The 17,125-nt window shown below is 33.4% G+C and overlaps 1 protein-coding gene across 1 annotated transcript in view; it reads left to right on the plus strand.

Annotated features, from left to right (window-relative positions):
• Positions 1-17,125, plus strand: part of abtb2a (ankyrin repeat and BTB (POZ) domain containing 2a) — a 48,355-nt gene that overhangs the window by 9,406 nt on the left and 21,824 nt on the right. Inside the window, exon 2 of the mRNA XM_682789.9 lies at positions 15,025-15,174. Within this exon, the coding sequence (XP_687881.4) occupies positions 15,025-15,174 (150 nt within the window). The remainder of the gene's footprint in view (positions 1-15,024; positions 15,175-17,125) is intronic.

Below are 17,125 nucleotides of genomic sequence, written 5' to 3' on the forward strand. Positions count from 1 at the left end.
GAGGCAACAGCACTACCTACTGCGCCACCGCATCACATTTTTAAACTAAATAAAAATCTACATTATGCTGCAAAAGGACCTTATAAAACTGAAAATGGTCACATCAATCTTTCATCAGAAGATTTCAGTGACTGAACAACACGTCTGTGCATATAACCAATTCGTAACAACACAATCTACTTCAGCTTTGCGTGACTAAAATAGTTTAAAAACGTAACATGACCTGTCTAACAGAAATACTTCAGCCTTCCTACAGCATGCAAAAGTAACTGCAATATTAATTCAGGATTTTAATAAGTTTTGATTTAGCGTTTGTTTTTACTGCTGTCACCCTCTCTCTCACATCCACGTGACTGTGGCATGCGTGAACGTGTAAATGTCAAATCTGCATAAACAGAGGTGCGCAGATGTACAAATCTACATTTGTTGACAGACAGTTTAGGCTACTTATCAGAATTATGGGAATTTTCGTCCCACCAATATTTTAATCGGATGAACATTTTTTAGTTTTATGCCTGACCCAGAATATAAAAATACATATAAATACATTTGGATAATTTACTTTAATAATTACTATTGGAATGTGAAGAAACTTTCAACCAGCAAAACCAAAACTGTTTCTGAAGACAATCACCCACTGCACCTTTAAGTTGTTGTAAAATATGCTTTTTTAGGGGTCACTAACTTTGTCAGTTCTTTAAATTATTTTAACGTTTACTGAACTGTACAGGAAGTGAGGAAAACTTAATATTATTTAAATTGCATTAGACAGATTTATGTAAAGTTTTATTAATTTATTATGAAATTCCCAACAAGTTTTACTTTTATAATTTCAAACTTTGCAACACAACATTTTGATGATCATTGTCCTGAATTGCATGGATACACAATTGAGTTTTTCTTTTGTAAATTCAACACAAATGGGCAATTTCTTTCTTTCTTTCTTTTTTTTTCTTTCTTTCTTTCTTTCTTTCTTTCTTTCTTTCTTTCTTTCTTTCTTTCTTTCTTTCTTTCTTTCTTTTTTTACATTTTGCTAAATTGAAGGCTAATTTCAATGCAATTGTACAATAAATTTGTGCATGGTCTGAGATCATCTGATTATAATGTGACCAGTAGTTAAAGAATTATAAACTTTACACTACGTTGGTGTTTTATGACCATAAAAACTACAAAAATACTACTTGGTGTAAACAATAGTGTCACATGACATGATCAGGCTATCCAAAAGTTCATGATGACCAAAACAACACCTCTGGGCTACAGGAGCATACCTAGTAGCCCAGGTGTGGCATGTGTATCAGCATTTTTAGTTTTTGCAATCTGTTGCAAATCATTTTGATAATGTTGTCATCTGTATGACAAACTTTTCAAAAATACAAAGCAAAAAGTTTTCCAATTTTAATACATCATTGTTGTGTAAACGTTGCTCAAAATACATTGTTCCACAGAACAAGGTCATACAGTCTAAAGACTGTAATTGTTAATTTTTAAAAAAATATCCCTTTAGATTTGACAATATTCTGTTTAAAACTAGCCGGCATGTTCATTGAATGCACATAATGCACTTTTATATTGACTTGAAATGAGAAAGAACACATTTGTGGTTTGATTTACATCAAACAAAAGCTGAATGCATCTGGGAACGAAGCATTTTATGAAACAACATAAAACATTTTATGAGGAAGCTGCACTGTTTTGTTATTACAAGCTTCTAATCATACCGTATATACTCTCATAAAGAGCTTGCAATTGAAAGAAACTGTTCCCTGCGGCACCTCATCAATTCAAATATCTTTACACACATTACAATATTCCAAGAAGAATGTACCTTGGAGCTTTTCTTAAAGCACAAATGAGTATGTGCCGGCAACACCACATGGCTTCTGACAGCCCATAAAAATCACTGCTAATCAGTCATTTGAAGAATACAGTGGGACTTGTGTTGCTCTACACCTCTTTGTTCCACCCATAACTGTTGCAGAAGGTGTCAACTCAGCCTTTGTTATTATCCAAACACTGGATATTCTGTTAGCTTGGTTGAAAATGAAGTTAGCTGAAGATCTTAGGTCTGGGTTAAATGTGATGCAATCAACACCTTGTTAAGAAGTCATTTGAAAAGGTTAATGGGGGATAATTAAGCATCCGCATTGTGTTCCTTGAGTGATGTATGCAGTGTCTTTACCACACAGTGCAACTTAATCAAGCATGGGTTATCACAGCAATTACACACAGTGATTTATTTAGCAGGATCTGTTTGCCTTGAGTCTTGACACCAGTCATGTTTTATGGATTAGCGGAGAATGATTAACGATGTAATGCTGTCTTTCCTCAGCATATCCCATACTTACCAAACCCTCCAACTTTGATTAATTTTGCAAGCTGACAAGCTAAATGACATTAAAATCCTATACTCTGCGATAACCCTGTTAGTCTGCGAAAGCCCGGTGAATATCTGTATGTAATTAAGCTATCATCAGAAAGAGATTGTGTCCTCTCTTCAACCCGCAGATCAGGAAATCCACTCTATGGCCGTGGCATGTTGTGAAAAACTGCTACAAAAATACTTTGCGATTGAAATTACTGCCTCCTGGAAACTGGCTCGGGGGTTTATGGGTGAGAGAAGCGGGCAGATGGAGATCCTGTACAGCGCAGAGTTACTAGAGCTCTGCTTTTTCCATCTTTCTCAAGAATGAGGCTTCAGAGTGAATTATTTTGGCTGTAGATCGCAGCTCTTAAAGGAGGCGTTCCCTCGCTCTGAAACTGAGCAGGCCATTGCTCTGTTTTACTTATGGCTGGAGGTGGCAAGTGGTGTCAAAAGGCTAAACTGAAAGGTTGTGATCAGTGACCTGTCTGTCCATCATCCTGAAATATGAGAGATACTTCAGTTACTGTTTTCTTTTCCCTGGGATTATTTTAAAGACAAAAATGCTAATTATAAGTTTTGTTATAGCTCTAAATAGCTTTTTTAAAGGGGGGGGATTACCCATAAAAAACATCAAATTATATAAAAATGTTGTCATTGTTTTCTCTACTTTTTTTTAAACCTGTTTAAATTGTTTTGTTTTGTTGAACACAAAGGGTTTTCCACTACTGTGCTTTGGCTGGAAGGGATCCGCTGTGTAAAACATATGCTGGATAAGTTAGTGGTTCATTTCACTGTGGCGACCCCTGATTAATAAAGGGACTAAGTTTTGAATGAATGAATGATAACCATTGATAATATTCTTCAAAATATTTGATTTAAGAGAAGGAAAAAAGAAACTCATAATAGTTTTCCAGGAGGCCAAGATGTTAATATTAGGTTAGATTTAGGTTGTGACATCAGGAGTCCAAAATTCAATGTTTAGCCAGCGTCTATTATTACAGCGTCAGCGTTATTTTGATGTCCAATAATGACGTCATATTTGGTTAATGACGTTGATATTTGGTTGATTTTAGGTTTTGTTGGACAGTGACCAAAATCCAACGTTGAGCCAAGATCTTAAACTAACATCATATTAACATCAAAGACTGACATTTATTTATCAGGTATGGCAACCCAAATTCAACGCCTGATAGACATCATAGTGGTAATGTCCACACAACATCAAGCTGTAACATTATTAGACGTTGTTATTTGGTTGATTTTAGGTTGAACGTTGGAGATTGACATCGGCTTGACGTTGGGTTCTGACGTCAACTTAATTTTCATTTCCCAACAAAATGCCACATGCCCACGACATTAGGGTACAACATCAATCTGACGTCAGGTTGACGGCCCATGCCTGCTAGGTTAAAACCACTTTTATAAGGATAGTTCATCCAAAACTAAATATTCTGTTGTCATTTATTCAGCCTTCACTTGTCACATACCTGTTTTACCTTCATCTTAAACACATAAGATGTTAATATGGAAGTCAAGAGTTGCAGGTTTTTAACATTCTTCAAAATATATTTGTTTGTGTTCAACAGAAAAAGGAAACTCATAAGGTTTGGAACCACTTTAATGTGAGGTCTTTTTCATTTTTCGGTGAACTGTGCCTTTAATGGTGGTTAAATTGAGAGTAAATTAAAATCTTTTGTTTGTGAACTATCCATTCCTTTAATTTACAGTACTTCAAAGTTAGTTACATTCCATCATCATGGGCTTGCCACTCAACCAGTCTTTATAACTTGACTTAATACTATTGTATTAATTTTTAATACAATTTGTATAAAAATGTATAGAAATGTCTACTTTAGGCGAGGCAGTGGTGCAGTAGGTAGTGCTGTCGCCTCACAGCAAGAAGGTCGCTGGGTTGCTGGTTCGAACCTCAGCTCAGTTGGAGTTTCTGTGTGGAGTTTGCATGTTCTCCCTGCGTTCGCGTGGGTTTCCTCCGGTTTCCCCCACAGTCCAAAGACATACAGTACAGGTGAATTGGGTAGGCTAAATTGTCCGTAGTGTATGAGTGTGTGTGTTAATGTGTGTGTGGATGTTTCCCAGAGATGGGTTGCAGCTGGAAGGGCATCCGTTGCGTAAAAACTTGCTGGATAAGTTGGTGGTTCATTCCGCTGTGGCGACCCCGGATTAATAAAGAAAACAACAAGAAAATGAATGAATGAATGAATGAATGTCTACTTTACAATTGTTATCAGTTCATTGTTTATTTATAAAAACCAAAATATAACAAAATATATAACAAAATTGTTGTTTAAATTATTCAAATTTATATATAATTTGTGTTATAGTTAACTCTATGGCATCACAGTGGCGTAGTGGGTAGCATAATCGCCTCACAGCAAGAAGGTCGCTGGTTTGAGCCCAGGCTGGGTCAGTTGGCATTTCTGTGTGGAGTTCGGGTGCTCTGGTTTCCCCCACAGTCCAAAGGCATGCTGTAGTTGAATTGGATAAGCTAAATTGGCAATTGTGTATGCTTGTGAATGCAAGAGTATATGGGTGTTTCCCAGTGTTGAGTTGCGGCTGGAATAACATCCGCTGCTTAAAACATATGCTGGATAAGTTGGCAGCTCATTCTGTGGCGACCCCTGATTAATAAAAAGACTTAACCGAAAATAAAATGAATGAATGAATTAATTAACTCTACACAACACCTTCTGGTTGACCCTTTTAAATAGTTTGAAATGCCTCTAACATGTAAAATCACTCTTATATTCTTCCAAACTGATTGAATAAGTCATGTTTTGACAATAATAGTGTATGCTATTTAGACACTGCTCTTCCCTTTTAAGTATGTGAACACCTGGAATGGCGGCAAAATGCCAAGATCTGAATGATGTTTAACTTTATCATTATGTAGGCAGTTAAACACCAGGAGATTCTCATTCAAACCATTCTAGAAGGAGAATCATCTGCTTTATGAGCTGCCCACAGTTTCAATTGTATTGTTAAATTCACTCACTTTTTACTGGAAATCTTAAAAGTTCAATGAAATGTTACAATAAAAGCTGCTGGAAATATATCGATCTGTTGTTTTCTAACTCTTTTATTAGCCAATATTATAATAGTAAAGCAATAAATAAAAGAAAGTAGGTCAAGTTTCTTAAGAAGTAAATCTTTTGACCTTGTGCAGTATTTCTCTGCTGACTGGATTTGTGAAGCCAAAGCTGTTCCACTAAACGGGGGCTGCGTCTGAACGGCATGCAGGAAGTTGTTATTATCATCATCGCTCTGTGGTTTGCCCTCTGGAGAGAGGAAATCTTGGCTGAAATGGTCCGCGTGCTCAGTCACACACAGCTAAGAGGTCAACTCCCCTTCTCTGGCTTGGAGATAGCAGTCAGTGCTCCGTGTCCTCGGTCAACAAGCACTTCCAGCACAGCAGCACAAGGGCCGATTGACTGGCACTCTTCACACACTTGTGCCATTGTGCCCCATGGAGAATGGCGGTGTTGTGGGAGCGTGTGACTGGGTGACTGGACTACTGTGTTCACACCGTATTACCTGAGCCAAATCAGGCAAGCAAAATAGGTTGATCACTCGCGTTTAAGCAAATTAGGGTGGTTTTATTTGGGTTGGAGTTTGAAAGGTTTCTTTCAGCAGTTTATTGAAGGATTTGTTCTTGCATAAAGTTAAGAACTAGCCAGTACTTATACACACAAATAGATATTAAGTTCTTAATGTAGAACAAGGTGAATGTTATCAAAGTCAAAGTCAGGTTTACTGTGGTATTAACACACTGTGGGACAACTGAGTGAAGCAAATTTAAAGTAGCTTTGGCTGTTATTTGATGCTTTAATTGATTGGTCTGTCTGTCTGTCTGTCTGTCTGTCTGTCTGTCTGTCTAGCTGAATACTACTAATAAAATATTATATACCAGTATGATGGAAAAACAAAAAATGCTCGCTTAAAATGTGTTTAAAAAGTCTACAAATAATAAAAAAAAAATTCTTTAGAACACACTTGAATGCTATACAAATTTCACAGGAAGGCTAATAATTTTGTCTTAAATAATAAATTATTTTGATCACTTTCTATCATCACAGATGGCTTAAACTGATTTGAGAATGTTTGCATATTGAAATGTTCTCAGAAGAACAGCCTTTAGTCTGTGCAGTCTTGACGTCCTTGTTCACTTGCATCACTAATAATTTTATTGTTTGACATATTTGCTAAACTGTCTCAATCTTTCGCAATTATGGCCAGATTTAACATGCTGAACCTGATAGACTGCCACCAACATGAGCGTGACTAAAGCCAACATGTGAAAAAACACTGCAAAACCTACCCTGACCAGCCGTTGACCAAAGTCTTTCTGTTTTTATGATGGTTTCCAACAGTATATACATGAACACATTAGTAAAGCTCTCATATATATCATTAGGCAGATGTATTTCTGTTTTTATAATGGTTGCCAACATGAACACATCAGTGAAGGTCTAATATATATATATATATATATATATATATATATATATATTTTATAATAAGAATTATAAGCCCCCCTTTGAATTTCTTTTTAAAAATTTCCCAAATAATGTTTAACTGAGCAAGGAAGTTTTTACAGTCTGTCTGATAATATATTTTCTTTAGGAGAAAGTCTTATTTGTTTTATTTCAGCTAGAATAAAAGTAGTTTTAACATTTTAAGGTCAAAATTATTAGCCCCTTTAAGCTATTTTTTCGATCGTCTAACAAGCCATCATTATACAATAACTTGCCTAATTACTAGGCCCACACGAAATCTGCGCGCGCAGAATTCCGCAGATTATCCGCAGATTTTCCGCAGAATTCCGCAGATTTCTGCAGTTTTTAAGCCCATTATAAATGCTGTTTATTTACTTGAGTAAATGTGTAAATCGGAATTTATTCAGTTTTTATTCAGTAATTTATTACTTTTTATTTAATATATTAAAGTGTAAGTTATGATACTCCGCTGGATACTCCCAAAATAATTCAGCAGAAATCCGCAGATTTTTACCAAAATTCTCTGCAGAAATAGCAAAAAAACGTCCGCAGATTCAGTCGGGCCCCACTAATTACCCTAACCTGCCTAGTAAACCTAATTAACCTAGTTAAGCCTTTAAATATCACTTTACTGCAATCATAACAAAGATAAAATAAATCAGTCATAAGAAGTCATAATACTGACTTCAACTATATATATATATATATATATATATATATATATATATATATATATATATATATATAATTTGATTACCTTCAGTAGGCCTACTGTAAATGCTGCTGCTCATCTCATTTCAAGAGTATTTTCTACCACAATACTTGATCCAACCTTCACTTTTGTCCCTAAAGACTCTCTTTCATTGGCAACACAAGTTCTGGTCAGACCCATGACACTGGTATGGATTTCCCAGTCTCCCATCAGTGGTGTGTGTGAGCTCCATTTCTCTCCACATAATAGCAGTGCACACACACTCCCCTCGTCCTCAGTCCACAATGATGGTAGCAGATGAGTGAGTGTGTGTGTGTCTGTGGGATCGTGCGGCTGCTTATGACGCATGTTATAGCCTTATGGCTGCCAGTATAGACAGACCAGGCTGTGGGAAAGGGAACGGGTGTGTCCTGGATGGAGGGGTTTGGGTCTGTGGGTCCACAGCCTGTCCAGCTGCATCACACACCCTGCGGCTCACCCGGACCCATACACAAACCCAAACAGCTCCACATGCCATCCTACTTTGCATTTGGGCTCTTTATAAAGACGTTATATTTCTGTATTTTCAGCTGTACTGTATTAGTTAATAACTATGATAGCAGCTCATGTGAAATTACCTCAAGCAGACCAGATTGCCTCAGTTTAGGGCATATCTGTAGTCAGTACATTTGTGCAAATTATCTTTCTATACACATTTTAACCTCTGCTAGCAGTGTGTTTCATGATGTACTAATCATTGTTGAATTTAAAGTTAAAACAATATATTTAAGCAAAAGAACAGAGCTTACGTGCAACGCCAAAGAGATAGCACAAACAACAAGTCCTAAGAGATAGCACAATCCTTATTTTGGTGTTAAAACCAACTCTAAGGATATAATGAAGACATTAAACAATAGAAAAAAGAAGATTTTTTTGATTGCTGAGCAGTGCTGAGTCGCATAACCTTTTTTTCAGCATAATCTTTTTTTTTTTGCTCACATCATGAATGTTATTAAATTAATAATTTTTGGCAGCTGATAATTCTGTGCTTCCCTAAGTATTTAAAAGGTTATGATTCACACTCATTAAATAATTACTTTGTGTAGCTTTTATTTGACATTATCAGGTGATACAAAACATAGACGTTTCGGCACAGTGTCACAATCCTCTCACTTCACCCTTTTATCCTACAGTCAATCACATTACGTCATTGGTTAGACGGCCACTCAATAGTAAAACAATCACATTTTTATTTCAATATACCATACTTAACCACACAAGAATATTTACCCTCACTTTTAAAAACATTATCTCTACTGCACAGGATAAAATCAGATCAATTATCATCATTCACTTATTCATGTCTCCATCAATGCAGTGAAACTCTGACAGTCCAAAACATAAAAAATACATTTTCATCTTATTATTTGTATCATTACATACTCAAAATCTATGATGCACAATATTATAGCTAAACAACAAACCATCAAAGAAACACAGAAAGGTCCAATTCCTCACTTATTCCTCTTAGTGTAAGTTATTTTAATTTGTGAATCCAGAAAGCTATGATAAATAATCTTTTAATCAGTTTACCTTTTCTATGTTACTCAAATACTTCTTGAACTCCTATACATTCTTGTTGTTTAACATCATGTACCAAATCTATAAAATGTCTTGCTACTTCCGAAGTTATGCTAATGAATGAATTGAATTGAATTGAAGAATGAATATTATTATTGACAAGGTTAACGCACCGAAAAAGTAAAAAAACTGCGAGAGTGTAGTCTAAACTTTACTACCTATGTATTTAACCCACAAACAAGCATGTACTTAACCATTTTGTGCCTGTGTTGTTATAGTTCTTAGTGATGATATACACACCTTCATCTTCAGCTCTGCTTGTTTGCATTTGTTTGCTTGTTAATGTTATTTTAATCAATAAGAATAAGGATGAAAAATGTTTGTTGCCTATGGCTTTAAACAAAGACAAACTTGACTTGTGCATTAAAAAATGCTACTTGTTCAAACTACTTATTTAAAATGAGTTGAAACAACACAATCCCAACTTTTTATGTTCATTCCACTTCAATTTGTGGAAAACAATTATGCTAACTTAATAGATTTGTGTTGGGAAAACATGTTGGAATTGCGTAGAACCCATCATTTTTTAGTGTGAGCTGTGCCAGTGATGTGACTAAAATCTATGAACGTTTGTGCTCTGATCCAATCATCACATGAATGATCAGCGCAACCTTTATTTATTATTGAACATTTTAAATTAAACTTTTTCAATAATATTAAATCATACAATAATCACTTTTAGTATCAAATGAAGTAAAAAGATTGTCAGCAAATATTTTTCTCCATTAATTGGTTGACAAATGCACTGTTAAAATGTAGTCAATAGATGAATCCTAAAACTTTTTACTCCAATTTGTGGATTCATTGGAATTCTTCACTGTCACTTTTAGTCAATGTAATCAACCAAAAATCAAATTTTTATTAAAAAAATATATATAAACTATAAACATTTGAAAGATTCTAATATAATTATACAAACAATCTAATATAATTATACATATTGATTTACACTCAACACTGCATTATTTATTATTTAATATTTGCACAATTAAAATTGCATATATTTATCGCACTATGCTGCACTAATTCATCTTCAATTGTACAAACCCTCTGTACAAATATATTTGTTATTATGTTTATATCTATCTGCATACCTCTGATTATTAATAGCAACCTGCACATACAGTTGAAGTCAGAATTATTAGCCTACCCTTTTGAATTTTTTCTTTTTTAAATATTTCCCAATTGATGTTTAGCAGAGCAAGTCAATTTTCACAGTATGTCTAAAAATATTTTTTTCACCTGGAGAAAGTCTTATTTGCTTTATTTCGGCTAGAATAAAAGCAGTTTTTAATTTTTAATACTATTAAATAATTTTAAATTGTTAAATTTTTTAGCTCTTTTAAGCTTTTTTTTATTATACAATAACTTGCCTAACCTGTCTAGTTAACCTAATTAACCTAGTTAAGCCTTAAATGTCACTTTAAGCTGTATAGAAGTGTCTTGAAATATCAAATATTATTTACTGTCATCATGGCAAAGATAAAATAAATCAGTTATTAGAAATGAGTTATTAAAACTATTATGTTTAGAAATGTTTAGAAAATGGGGAAAAAATAAACAGGGGGGCTAATAATTCTCAATTCAACTGTATATTCATCTATTGTAAATCTCTGTTCATAGTTAATACAACCTGTATTTAATGTTCATAGTTCATCCGTCTATAAATATTACCATAGTCTTTCTGTAATTGCACTTATACCTATATAATGTACCTTCTATTGCACTCCTGGTTAGGTCTAAACTGCATTTCATTGCCTTGCACATGTATAATTACATACCATAATGACATAATGGCAATAATGTAATCAACCATTCAAATTGTGATTTTTTTTTTCAATTTTACTCATGATAGTTTAATTACATTTAAATTTTAATTTATTTTAATAATTTATTTTATTTTTTTAAATGGAAAGTGAATGGCTGCAAATTCAGAGTCCCTTCATGACAGCTACGGTTTATCTCAGAATATCGGTCAGACAAAAAACTGCTACCCTCTGCTCTGAAGGTCATTCTTTTGTGTTGAGTAGGCAGTCGTTGCACACTAAGCTGAGAATCTGCTGCTGTAGCAAAAGCAAAACATTGGCTGTGGTAGAGCGAGACTATAGTTTACAACTGCAAAAAGTGATGAAACAATGAGTTTGCTCACCCCAGTTACTCTTCGAGAAATGCAGTTCATTAGCAATGATATAAAATGAGCCAAATAGATCAGCTGGTCAACATCTGGAGAGATATTTTGAGTCACCGGAGCACAGATTAATGTGTACAGTCGGTGTATCTCAAGAATGGTTTATCGTTTAGCTTGATGATGAAAACAAATCCCTCATTTGATCCCTTTATGATACCCTGTGAAAGAGAAATCCAAGAGAAAGGTATGGCTTTCAAATCAAATAAAAAAGAATAAAAAAAAACACACTCTGCATTTTTAGATTGATATTCCAAACATGTGATCTGCTCATGATTCATGTTGGCAATCCACTTTCACTCTGTTTCTGAGAGCCTGGCAAAGCATACATTTTTTTATCCAAGAAAACACAGATAATTTTTCATAAATCTCTGAAGACTGGTGTATTCCTTAAGTAATACTTAAGCTGTGGTGAAGAGAAATAGAAATCTTTATACAGTATCATGGTTAGATATTAACACCAGTTAATCAAAGGAATGCAGTTGAGATTTCATGCATTCAGTACATAGTCAATCACAGCTACTTTAAATATTTGATCCATATGAAGACAACACCCAATGGATTAATTGCAAAGTTTAACCATCTTCTGCATCATCTGAACATTTGCAAGTGATTTTTAACCAAGCTGGAATACTTGAAAGAGAATTTATGCTTGTACCTGACAGGTCCACGTTTTCCTTTTAATGGTAAAAAAAATTGTACATTTAATGTACCACTGTAGACCCCTTAGTTCCAAACATGTACAGTGCTTGGCATAATTAAGCACACCCCATTTTGAAAATTAATATTTTTCTCCATTTCTCAGTGAATATGGGTAATATATAAGGTGCATGGTAACACTTTACAATAAGGTTCATTAGTTAATGTTAATTAATGCATTTACTAACATGAACAAACAATGAACTACTACTACTGTATTTGTTCATGTTAGTTAACGTTAGTTAATAAAAATACAGTTGTTCATTGTTAGTTTATGTTAACTCATGGTGCATTAACTAATGTTAACAAGCATGGACTTGGATGTTAATAATGCATTAGGAAATGTTCAATTATGAATAATGAATTCTGTGCAAGTGTTGTTCATGATTAGTTCATGTTAGTAAATGCATTAACTAATGAACCTTATTGTAAAGTGTTTCCAGGTGCATAAAAAACAGATATATTTATAAAAAAAATTATTTTAGTCACCAAACATATTTAGACAATTAAATTCAAGCAAAATTTGCAAAACAATACCACAACCTACAAAATCTCAACAAAAAGTTTAATTTTTTTCTGCTTCTCTTGACTTTTACTCTTTTTTAATTAATATTTAATATTCTTCTATTTTTCTATTCTTACTTACTATTTTACTTTTTTACATTTACTATTTTTACTATTTTACATTTTACAATTCAGACTTTTCAGAATACATCTGAAATACTTCAACCTCAGAATTGTGAAAAAGCCTTACAATTCTGAGAAGCAAATTTGCAATTCAATGTGTGTAAACGTAAAATTCTGCAGTGCAATTTAGTTATTACCCAGCAGGCACAATGTCATAAGTTTTATTTATTTATTTTTTATTGTTTATTGCATAACCTTCAGGAACAAACTTACAACACAATACAAATTATTCAACACAAAAAAAGCTAAAATAAAATTTTTAAAGAGCCAAAAAAAAAAAAAAGATAAATAAATACAAATAAATTAATTTAATTACACAAAGTATAGTGTACAGCATTTCTACATCCAATGATTTTAAGAATTGACAGGGGAATCAAAAAAAAAATTATGCATATCTCAGATGTTTTTCTTTTCAACAATTTCACTGTAGAAATAAAAAAGTCAAACTTGAAATAATTAAAAAAAGCTGTTAAAGTGGGAGATGATTTAGCAAATTTCTGTTTGTGTATGTAAAACTTTGCCGATAAAATAAAGAGATTACCAATATATTCAAGACATTTGTCGGTTTGTTTTCATAATAAAAAATAATATATTTTAATGTAAAATAATAAAATTCAAAAATATATTTGGCTAGATTCTTCCAGAAATTCTTTACTATGTTGCATTCAAAAAAACAAATGACAAAGGCTCTCTTTGTCCACATTGCAGAAACCACAGATATGCTCCATTTCAATGTACTTTGATAAAAACAATTTTACTGGGTAGATTCTATGTAATATTTTAAAATGTAATTCCTTAATTTTATTATTAATAGTGTATTTGAAGAGAGTTAACCAGGCTCTTTTCCAATTAATATAAACTATAATAGAGTTCCAGAAAAATTTGCCTCTAGGAGTAATTTTGTTTTGTTTCTGAAAAATATTGCGAATATGTTTGTTTGTACATTTTTTTATCAGTCAACTCAACACCTTCTAAATGTAGTTTTGGGTTTACAACAGATAGAAAATTATAGCAATTATGATTTTTAACAAGTTAAATAATTTTTACAGGGATAGATTTAATAACTAAAATAAATTCTCTAAACAATGCTGGGAAATTGTGAGTAGACATGAATTGTTTATATGATGGAATATTCCTGGAACTGTAAGCTTTAAAATATGATTAATGTCTCTATTAAACCAATTTACTAAGAATAAAGATTTCTTTGAAGATGTTATATTACCATTATTCCAAACAAGGAGGTGTGAGGAGAAAATCGTAACAGTAACAGATTTTCCAAGCAAGAACAGCTTGTTGATGGAAAAAATAAGCAACTTGTATGGGTAAAAAGATTATGAAGAATATCCAAAAGGAAATGTTGGTGGATAGGCATCTCTTAATCCAATTGACCATAAATGTCTTAATGATATCCTCTAAATAAAGCTTTAGACCTCTTTCAGCTTTCTTATTGGTGAGAACTCTTTTTTATACTTTGGGATTTGTTTTTCCAAATAAAAGAACGTCATAAGATGTTAATATTAGGTTAGATTTAGGTTGTGATGTCAGGTGATCAAAATTCAATGTCTAGCCAGCATCTAAGGACAACATTGTTTTAATGTCCAATAATGACATCCAATGACGTTGATATTTGGTTAATTTTAGTTTGTGTTAGAAAGTGAACAAAATCCAACATTGAGCCAACATCTTAATCCAACATCATATTGACGTCAAATACTGACATTTATTTGTCAGGTGGCAACCAAAATCCAACATCTGAAAGACGTCATAATGGTAACGTCCATACAACGTCAAGCTGTAACATCATTAGATGTTGATATTTGGTGGATTTTAGATTGGATGTTTGACAAATTTGCAATTTGTTACTTTACACCACTGGTGGCTTTCATACCTTGTTATTGATAATTAATCAGACAAAATTCACGCACCAATAAGATGCAACATTAATTCAATTGTACAAGAACGAAAGGACTAAAGATAGAAGAAAGAGTTACATTCTGAGAAGAGGAAATGATGACTTCCCACACTTCCTCTTCTTATCTCTGTCTGAATCACATTCTGTATACGGGAACGATTGGCTTTCCATGAGCAATCTCTCTTCCCCTTCCCCCTCATAATTGTCAGACCCCTACCACAGAGTTCACATTTAGAGACACATTTGATTAATGGCTGAAATCCTAATAAACGTGCAACTGCTGTTCTGAGTCCCGATGATGTTATCTCACTAAACTGTGTTTGTGTGTAGGAGAGCTGTCTCTGCCTGCCCATTTCAGCCTGTATGCTGAGGGTCCAGATGCAGCGGTGGAGAGCAGAGAAACTGCATATGCTCAGCTGGAGCTGCGGACGCTGGAGCAGGCCCTGCTGGCCACCTGTGTGGGCAGTCTGTCAGAACTCAGTGAGTTACAACCACTTGATTCAAGTTTATCTCCAATATAACATGTGTTAGCATGCATTATGAGTTTAAAAAGAATACACAAATGCTAGTTAGTTGTGTGACTAGAGAACAAAACCACGAGAAAACCATTTAACAAGTCCATTTAACAAGGTTCTTGTTTATGTCTCTCAACAGGTTGTTTTACTATACAAATAATACATCGTTTTTAATTCACTAAATATATAGCATGCGTAAGTAAAAGTCATTTACAGTTTATTTAAGTTGTTCCACTAAAAACAAACTGACTTGAGAAACTGAAAGATGTTTTTAATGATGAATCAAAAATATAAACTCAACAACAAGCAAAGTAAGATACAATTAGAATATAGCAATATAAGTATAGAATACTTACTTTATACATCTGGGCGGGTCAAGTTTTTGGGTTATGTTCAGTAATATGCCTCAGTTAACCAAAGTTATATATTTAATTCAGTTGCATGTATTTTATTAATCAAACTTTTGTTTTCTGTGTTTTGAGGGATATAAGTGGTTCTCAATGACATTTGGGATCTTAAATAAATTATGACAGATTTGCATTCCTGCACCAATAAATGAATGACCATGAAAGACTGCACATATTTTACTGTTTAACTTCCATGTGCGAGTGTAATATAATACAAACTATGCATCTACTTTTACAGACACCTACAGACCCTTATTTTACAAGAAACATGTTTTGTGAAAATTTACTCTGTCTGCTTTAATACTTTTGGTGCAAACATGCGCAATGGTATAAACCATTACAGGGGTGGTCAAATGTGTATTTATGTTTGTCTCTTATTTTAATTACACTACCGGTCAAAAGCTTAGGGTCAGTTTTTTTCCATGTTTTTTTTTTTTAAGAAAATTATTGTTCATCAGGGCAACATTTATTAATGTAAAAAAAAAAAGTTGAATATTTGTTAAACGTTTAAACAACTGCTTTCTTATTGTATGTAGTTTCAAAAGAAGTAATTACTCCAGTCATTATTGCTTTTATTACTATTACAACAATAATAATAATAATAATAATAATAATAATAAATAATAATAATAATAATAATAACAACAATATTAATTAATATTAGATTGATTTCTGATGGATCATGTGACTTTGAAGACTGGAGCAATGAAGCTGAAAATTCATCTTTGAAATCACTAGAATAAATAATTAAATTAAATGATAAACTTATTTTGAACAGTTATTTTATAGTGCAATAACATTTCACAATTTATTGTTGCTTAAATAAATGCAGCCTTATTGAGCAGGATAAGCTTATTTGAAAACATTTAAAAATCCTACTGACCCCCAAATATTTGAACGGTAATGCAGTTACATTATTTATGATACAGATCAGAGCAAACAATTTCTTAACTGTTAAAGAGCAGACCCCCATACATCTTGTTGTGATATTCTTCAGGGGAGATCAAGCATTAATTAGGGGGGTCAGAGCCTTCCAACTCCCCCTGTAATTTGCACTTTTATAAATTGCTTTATTCATATTCGTTACTTTTACAATATCTTTTGGTGCAGTTATTATTACAAGTACTAAATCTGTAATTGTGGACATTTAGCAGATGGACAACAAAATGTGAAATAAAAAATATTGTAATTTGTTGAAATAAAAATACTTTTAATTTCATGTTGCTTAACCAAGAAGAAATATCTTTTTCCCAGCTTAATAAAGCAGCAGTTTTATGTAAGATTTCTGTCAGATGAAATGGCTTTTCTCTCCTCGCGGTTAAAACTTTAATGTAGAAACACTGCCACTGTCCATTTTTCATCTCCACCTCCTACTGACCATTGACCATGCTGCTTTTGCACGATTGTTTTTACATGTCTGGAAGACAGAGAGAGATTTCTGTACAATTTCAAGTGCTTTCCTTCAAACTACTCCACATTGCAGGCCTGTCGTGGAGTGTGTGAGCAGCT

The sequence above is a fragment of the Danio rerio genome, chromosome 7 (assembly GCF_049306965.1).
Source record: "Danio rerio strain Tuebingen ecotype United States chromosome 7, GRCz12tu, whole genome shotgun sequence".
In the NCBI taxonomy this organism is placed as follows: domain Eukaryota; kingdom Metazoa; phylum Chordata; class Actinopteri; order Cypriniformes; family Danionidae; genus Danio; species Danio rerio.